At 33.7% G+C, this 9,074-nt stretch overlaps 1 protein-coding gene across 1 annotated transcript; it reads left to right on the top strand.

Annotated features, from left to right (window-relative positions):
• The first annotated feature begins 315 nt into the window (after positions 1-315).
• Positions 316-8,139, top strand: LOC104904978 (cysteine proteinase mucunain). The gene is made up of 5 exons (XM_010693416.4): positions 316-898; positions 6,567-6,802; positions 6,903-7,043; positions 7,172-7,630; positions 7,726-8,139. The coding sequence occupies exons 1-5, from the start codon at positions 397-399 to the stop codon at positions 7,801-7,803; spliced, it is 1,416 nt and encodes a 471-aa protein (XP_010691718.1). The 5' UTR covers positions 316-396; the 3' UTR covers positions 7,804-8,139.
• The last annotated feature ends 935 nt before the right edge of the window (positions 8,140-9,074 follow it).

Raw genomic sequence — 9,074 nt, 5'->3', positions numbered from 1 at the left:
TCAAACATATTTTTCCAATGACACATTGCCTTGTCATCACAATATAATTCAATCTTTGCACCAAAAGACAAATACTACTACTAAATACTAATAATTTAATCTCCCAAAGCACAACCAAGATTCATAACTCATAAGTCTTCTCCCAAAAAAAAAAAAAAAAAACATAAAACCACCATACTTTAATTTAAATTTAATTAAACCCCATACTATATTTTATCTTTTATCACCTCACAATTGTCTACTTTTCATTAGTAGTTTTTTTTTTTTTTTTTTTTGGCAGCACTTTCATTAGTAGTTGTCCTCCCACACTCAACCAAACCTCCTCATTTTCTATATAAACTCTCCCCATTCCTTTCTTTTCCCTTCACAAAACTCACCCTTTCTTCTCCCACAAAAATGGCATCAATGGCTTCCTTCTCAAAACCCTCCCTAACTTTCTCTCTCCTCATACTTCTCTCTCTCCTAACCCTCTCTTTCGCCATTGACATGTCGATCATAAGCTACGATCAAGACCATCACACCAACATCGTCTCGTCTTCGCGGTCTGAAGACGAGGTGATGAACTTATACGAATCATGGCTAGTTAAGCACAGGAAAAACTACAACGCTTTAGGTGAAAAAGAGAAGAGATTTCAGATCTTTAAAGATAATTTGAAGTTCATCGATCAACATAATTCCGATGATCAACAGAGTTTTAAATTAGGGCTTAATAAGTTCGCTGATTTGACTAATGATGAGTTTCGATCGAAGTATTTTGGGAGGAAAAAGAAGGATTCATTGTTGAAGATGAAGGTTAAAAGTGATCGTTATTTGTTTAGGGAAGGCGATCAGTTGCCCAAGTCCGTTGATTGGAGAGAGAAAGGTGCTGTTTCACATATCAAGGATCAAGGCCAATGTGGTAATTTCACTTTCCTTTCTTCTACTTTATTAGGGTTAATTTAATTGAGTAACAAAATTTAATTAATAGTGTGAATTTAATTGAGTAACAAAATTTTACTCATTTCATTTGCTTTTTGCTAATATTCGATTCACGAATAACAAGATTCCACGCAATTATATTATTATCCATTGTGGTCAAGTTTACAAAGTTATCGACTTGTTTTTTTATTTGGAATCTTGTCGCTATTCAAAATTATAACAAAATCCGTCAATATTTAAGTTTTATGTAATGAACTTATCGAACGGAAAGGAGGGAGTAATATTTGTAATTTTGTGTGGTTTGATTTAGGGTTATTATTAGAGAAGTTTTGGAACTTGTTGTTTTGTGGTAGTTTGAAATTTCATCGAAAGAAGAGGGATTGGACTGTTATTTGTTTGTTTATGAGCAAGTGGCCATGTTCTGTTGGGTGGAATCTTGTGTGGGTTCACCTAATAAAAAGGTGAAGATGTGTTCGTTTACCTTTCATTGAATTAGATTTATGTAGATCATGTGGATCTTTCAGTACTGAGAGGTATACTTTTTTTTTTTTTTTTTGAAGGGGTACTGAGAGGTATACTTGTTTGGGATAACTTGTAGATTAGAAATGTGAATTATTAGGAAAGTAGTTAAAAGTCAACAAGAGATATCTTTTAATTTAATGTTGAAAGTTTAATTAAAGGTAGAGAATTTTTCTAAATTGCTTAGTTAAGAAGGTAGTTCCTTTCATGCTTTAAAAAATATCTTGATTTCCTGGGATATTTTTTGTATTTTAAGTATCCTATTCTGCAAAAATCGTCAACTTAGTTAAAATCTAAGGACTCGTTCGTTATTGTTTTTGTTTCCCGTTTTGAGTTTTCGTTTTGAAAAACAAAAATATGGAAACAAGGTTAAATAGTTTCCAGTTATCTGTTGTCAGCTTTCAGAATTAAAATATTTATCGTAAATATGACTAATTTGAAGATTATTATATTTCTTATATTATGTGACTTTTATATTTAACCAACTATTGAAAACTGATAGTAATGCCGAATGAGCCTAAATTATTGAATCATGGATTTAAAAACAGGAATGGGTTATTATTGTTGTGTGCTATAGAACTTTTTTTTAGCTGTTAAATTTTTTGATGACGATGATACTTTTTTGAGTGGTGGTGGGTCTGGTGGCCAAATATTGATTATCTAAACTTGAATTGTGCTTTGATGGTGGCCCTACCTTGATTTTTTTGTAATTGGATTTTTTTTAACTTTTGGCGCTTATGTGGGCCAGGATTAGAATTAGATGCCCCACTATTTTTGCATATTGGTCTCAAGTATCTATACCTGTTAAATTTGAGTGTGACTTCATGCCTGATGCCTATGCCTTTTTTGTGTGTGGCTAGTTGGCGTTTAGGATATGGTTGTAACTAGTGGTGTCAAAACAGGTTAGTAAACAGGTTCTGGGTATACCCACGGCGAACCAGGTCATACCCGGACAGGTCAGGATTCTGATTGTCAGTGCCCAAGGTCATGACTGGTCAGGTTTTGTTCAACTGGGTCGAACACATTTGAATCATTGGATTCCCGGGTGCCGAACAGGTCTGAACGTTCCGTTTACAAGTCGATCCATTCTCGGTATAATTGCCCTTTGACATTTTTTTAGCCGGGTTTGCGAAGATCGTATTTAGGTTCCATGTGCGGTTGAGTTAAGTGAAATGTACTCGGTTGAATTAGTAATGATCTTACTCATCTTAGTTCGATCATTGTGAAACATCGAGTCCATTCGCTGTTGAACGCCAATTCAACTTCGGGTAACTCCTGATCGGGTCATCTTGATTTTGTTAATGAATCATATTAATAAAAGTATTAAGATCGATATATATATAATATATATATATATATATATACATATGTGTGTGTGCGATAAATATAAGGATGACAACGAAAAATCAATAAAAACACTATATTGATTACCGTGATGTTTAATGTAGTCTTTTAGTCAACTCTTATTTATCAACTGCGTAAAACGACTATAATGAGTAAAGGAGTAGAACGACTATTCATATGTTTTAATATTATATATTATAACCAACGACAATAATAACGAGTATATGATCAATTCCAAACTTTATATAAATGATTTATTATTATAAGCATTATGATTGATATATAAGTTTGTAAATAGCTATGATGGTAATGAGAACAATACTACAAATAAACATCAAATGAAAATGATAATAGTTAATCATAAGAACATGTAACAAGTAACAACCATAAGTTAAGTAAAATAGTTAATCATAACTTATTAAACAAGTAAAATATAGTTTAATACTAGTATAAGATTAACAACAATAACACTCCCTTGTCTTTATAAGCTATAATATTATTTAAGTTAATTTTGTTTTATGTTATACTATAGTTTAATACTAGTATAATATTTGTGGTATTCTCTTAACTTTGTATATATATGTAAATGAATCGTATTAATAAAAGTATTAAGATCAACATATATATACATATGTGTGTATGCGATTAATATGTGGATAATAACGAAAAACCAATAAAAACACTATATTGATTATCGTGATGTTAGTATATTCTCTATCTTAGTCAACTCTTATTTCGACTAATCAACTGCGTAAAACCACCCTAATGAGTAAAGGACTAGAGACGACTCTTCATATGTTTTAATATTATATATCATAATTCATAACCAACGACAATAATAACGAGTACAAGATCAGTTCCAAATTTCATATAAAGGATTTATTATTATAGTAATACAAATACGAAGAGGAATAATAGCAATAACAATAACAATAACAATAACAATAACAATAACAATAACAATAAATAGTATAACAAATGATAATCATACATTCATAGATTTACAACGACGGTTCATATGACTATACGAGGTCTACCGCCTACGTGATTATAACGCGGGTTCATATGTTGCACAATACTAATAATAGTAAATTATATCCCTATATCATTACCCCATATAAAAGCTAACTATAACTTATTAAAAGTAACATCAATAAGTTAATTGCTAAAAAGTACTTACTAGTTACTAAATATAGTATTTATGGTATTCTCTTAACTTTGTATATATATGTGACTATAAAGAAACTATTTATCAGTAGGCTTAAATGTATTAGGACGATTATAATATTGGAACCATTATAGCGAACGTGATTGATTATTTGATTATTAACGAGTATGAGGAGCATCGACTCTTAATATGCTCTAATATTATAACTACCGATAACATAATGAGAATTATATATTAACAACAAATATACGATCAATTACTAGATTTATATAAAATATAAATGACTCGATTATGGTACGCATTACGATTTGAAATAATAATAATAAAATCACATGATAATAATAATAATAACAATAACAATAACAATAATAATAACAATAACAATAACAATAACAATAACAATAACAATAACAATAACAATAACAATAACAATAACAATAACAATAACAATAACAATAACAATAACAATAACAATAACAATAATAATAATAATAATAATAAAATCACAACCGTTAGATTAGTTGTTATAAATAATAATTTAGTAGGATTATTTGTTTTCTTAAGGCAAAATCCAAAATCATCTAATGGGCAAAATCTAAACCGTTAGATCATCATAATCAAGGGCACTCAAGAAAATAACACAAAGCACACGGATCATGAATATTAACCGTTGGATACATGTCATGAAACAAAATGAACCGTTAGATCGTCTCCTACCCAATTACCTTCTCCCATCTCTCCTCCAAACCTAAAAATCCTATTTCTCTATGTTCAGCCGCTGCTCTTTCATCTCCTCAAAAAAAAAAAAAAAAGTCGCTGCTTCTTCCTTCCTTTCTCTGTCCTTGCCGGAATTCGGACGCCACCACCACGGCACCACCCTTCCTCCCTTTTTCGATGCTCTTTCTCTCTCATCTCTCTCATGATCCTCGCTGAATCGACGCTCTTCGCTCGTCGTCGTCGTTCGTTGTCGTCGGTCCTCGATCTTCGTTCGTAGTTCGTTGTCGTCAGTAGCACCAACACCCTCTCGTCCTCGCCGTCGTTAAGCTACGATTTTCCGAAGTCGAAGCTCCTGTCAAGTTCTCTAATTTCATTATAATTCTTGAATGATTTTCGGTTTTTATTTTTGTAGTTGTTTTTGTTAGATCCATCAAATGTATAATGCTGTGAATTTTTCCTTGAATTATTTTTGTAATTACTCATTTCAGTCATGTTTCTCTTTGATGAATTAGTTTATATATTCTTAATTTATTTCAATTTATGAACATTTTTTTGTTCCTTACTTTTAACTACATTCACTTGATTCAGATTGTTGTAGTTTTATGATGAATCAATTTGGTATAATAGAGACATCAATTTTTTTTTTTGTGAGTAATTTTTTGTTAATGGTTGCTGTTGAATTTGAAGCATGGGAGATGTTCCTGATTCTTTGTCAACTTCATTCCTCTTCTCAGAATGTATTTAATGTAATGTATTCCATTGTTTCTCGAATGCTGAAGAATTGCAAACTTAGCTTAAGATTCTTATGGCTACTTTTTGCAATACTGGTGTTAGAATGCCCATATTGCTCCCACCATTCTCCAGATATTAAGTAATGTTGTCGGTTTGCTTAGCTATTGTCATTTATTTTAAATGTCAAATTAAAACAAGAGAGTAATGTACATAAATAATTCAAAAATAAATGAAAATAAAAATATAAACCAATATATGATATTGAAAGTGTAACCCTCAAATAGTCAAATTAAATGTAATTTAATTTTTTATTTAATTAATTATTAAATGTAGGCAAATTTATAAATTAACATATTTAAATGATTTTGTAGATATAAAAAAATAATTGAATTTTAATAATATCTTGTTGATTACGGTCGGGTTCGGGTTTGAAAGCAGGTCTGTCTGAACAGGTCAGGATATAATCTTGTCAGGTGCCAGTCAGGTCTGGATAATACCAGGTCAGGTTTCGATCAGGTCTGGGGACTGACCCTCACAGGTCGAACCAGGTTCAAGTCAGGTCAGAATCAGGTTGACCCAGCGGTCAGATCTGTTTCTGACACCACTAGTTGTAACAAGTATTCAAAGCATGTAGTAGGAGTTGTTTGTATGAGCATATTTGACTTGTGGATTTGTAGGTGCTTGATTTAGTTATAAGTGTTTCATTCATGAACTAATTAGTTATGAGTGAGTGTTGATGGTTGTATGTTAATCTAGAATCAGATTGAACCAAAAATGTAATTATATAATTAGCATATTGAGAAAGTTCGTATTTGCTATTACAATCTGATGTTTGGAAGGCGATATGAGATGGTCGAGTGTTTCCCTTAGGCCTTGATAGAGGTTTGGATTAGACCCATACCGTAGCATACCACACATTACTCTGGTGGATGCTACTATTATAGATAGGGAGAGATTGCACTTTTCACTTAGAATTGTGAGAAGCAGAAAAAGGTTGTTTAATAATTGCATCTATAATTGCTAAGAATCTACTGTTTTGATTAGACATTTGATTTCATCAGCTTACTAACTCCTAGCAAAACAGAAAAAGGTTCAATTTGGTTTTGATAGAGCCATAAGTTAATAGTATTGGGTACTTAAGTTTGTTACTTGGTTTTCTGAAATAAAGGGAGCTGTTGGGCATTCTCCACGATTGCTGCCGTGGAAGGAATAAACCAGATTGTCACTGGCAATCTGATTACATTGTCCGAGCAAGAGCTTGTAGATTGTGATAGAAGTTATGACTCTGGATGTGATGGTGGACTTATGGACTATGCATTCGAGTTCATCATCAACAACGGTGGCATTGATACTGATAAAGACTATCCTTACACAGCAATGGACGGGACTTGTGATCAGTTCAGGGTTTGTACCATGGATCCTTACACAACTTGCATATGGTATTGGTTACAAGATTGTCTTAACACATTTTGACCCACTCCCGCCATCTTTTTACTTATTGCAGAAGAATGCCAAGGTTGTTACAATTGATTCATATGAAGATGTTCCTGAAAATGATGAAAAGGCATTGATGAAGGCAGTTGCACATCAACCTGTTAGTGTTGCCATTGACGCTGGTGGCAGCGCCTTCCAGTTCTATCAATCGGTATGTATTTTCTTGTTATCCTAATTCTTCTTCTTGAAGTAAGTTTGTGATCTGGGTTTCTTCTTCCTAAGATATTAACAGGAACTGAATAAATGAATGATCTATGTATATATATATTATATATGCAGGGTGTTTTTACTGGAAGATGTGGAGAAGATCTGGATCATGGTGTTGCAGCAGTTGGCTATGGCACCTCTGAGGACGGGAAGGACTACTGGATTGTGAGAAACTCATGGGGCGGTGATTGGGGAGAGAATGGATACATCAAGATGGAGAGGAATGTGGCAGGCAAGAAAGCTGGTAAATGTGGTATTGCTGTGGAGCCTTCATACCCGATCAAGACCAGCAAGAACCCCCCAAACCCAGGTCCTACTCCTCCATCTCCTCCCCCTGCACCCACTTCAACATGTGATTCATACTACTCGTGCCCTTCTGCAACCACCTGCTGCTGTGTCTATGAATATGGTTCTTATTGCTTTGCCTGGGGTTGTTGCCCATTGGAGTCTGCTGTCTGCTGTGCTGACCACTCCAGCTGCTGCCCTCATGACTATCCCATCTGCAACCTCAAGAAGGGTACTTGCAATGCGGTAAGCCCACTACTTCAGTATTTACAGTCGTCTTGTAACTGTCTTGTGTTTTTGAAGTTGTAGAGCTGATCATATCTTTTGCTTTTGATCAACAGAGCAAGAACAGCCCATTGAGTGTTAAGGCATTGAAGCGTTCTCCTGCAAAGCTCCATGCAAAATTCGGCTTTTTCTAAGCACACAACATTGCAACAACTTTCAAGGATTTCTCAACTTAGCAATGGTGCAGAAGACGGGAGGCCTAGAGTTTCTGATCTCATTTAGAAATCCCATTGTTCACCATGCATTATTTCTTTCAGCTTGGTGGTTTTGTACATATTTTCTAAATTGAACTAATGCTCGTTATGGCAATGAAACTGGCAATGAAACTATGTTAAGACATGGCGCAATGCACATGGGCTTTAAAGAACTACTGATTATGTAAATAGTTTCAGTTACCTGCACTGCATCATCAAATTATGGTTACTAATGTGATCTTTTACAATCTTCTATTTTTATGGTGTTTACTGATATTTTGTGGTTTGGAGCTGAAGCTCTCATTCTTTAGACGAAAGATGCGCGCATCCACCATTGTTCACAGAAAATTCAGAGCTTCATATTATGGTGATAATATTAATGGGTGAAAATTTTATACCTGAATCTGTTTTATGAACCTTAGGGTCCCGGAACCAGAATTTTTGGATGCTGTCAGTGTGTGTTTGCACTTTGAAGGGCAATTAAACAAAAGGAAACAACTATACGCCCCCGTAGAAGTAGCACTTTTGTTGCCTTTTTCCTCTCTTTTATGAAAATCCTCTATAAACAACAATGTAGAGCAACTACGATACTTCGTGTTTGGATTCTTTAGAGTTCTAAAATAACTCTACAAGGTAGCGTTTGAACAATATCAACTATTGAATAAAAAATTAATGGCTCCTATATTATCATTCCGAAATCCTCCCATTTTTTCATCGAAATCCACCCCCTAATTTAGTAATTTTCCCTTCCCATCAATATAAACCCTTGATTTTAAAATATATGGTACAGATACAACTCTACCTTGTAGAATTTTATTAAAACTCTAGAGAATCCGGACTCGTTAAAGACATTTAGCAAAGGATATAAGACAAATTTGATATATTAATCTTTAGATAAGAGAGAAACATCCTGGTGGAATATACAAATAAAATTTGTTGGACAAGTCTAATATTGTGCGTAACAACAAATGAATTGAAGAAGGTAGAGAGGTACTTGTAAAGTTGGTGGGAATTAAGGTAGAGAAAAGACACATTCAAGTGGAGCAGGGGACGGAGCCCGGAGGAGAGAAAAACCATTGCTCGTGCTCTAATCTTCCCCTCAACCACTATGTGCTCTCAACTCTATTGTGCGCAAATAATTGTTGTAGGTAATTAAGTCATTACTGTATAGTATAAAAAATCTTCATCATTGCAATATTAGTTGATCAACC

The sequence above is a fragment of the Beta vulgaris genome, chromosome 9 (assembly GCF_026745355.1).
Source record: "Beta vulgaris subsp. vulgaris cultivar EL10 chromosome 9, EL10.2, whole genome shotgun sequence".
In the NCBI taxonomy this organism is placed as follows: domain Eukaryota; kingdom Viridiplantae; phylum Streptophyta; class Magnoliopsida; order Caryophyllales; family Amaranthaceae; genus Beta; species Beta vulgaris.
The sequence above is the reverse complement of the archived record's forward strand: the minus strand, read 5'-3'. Positions and strand labels throughout refer to the sequence as shown.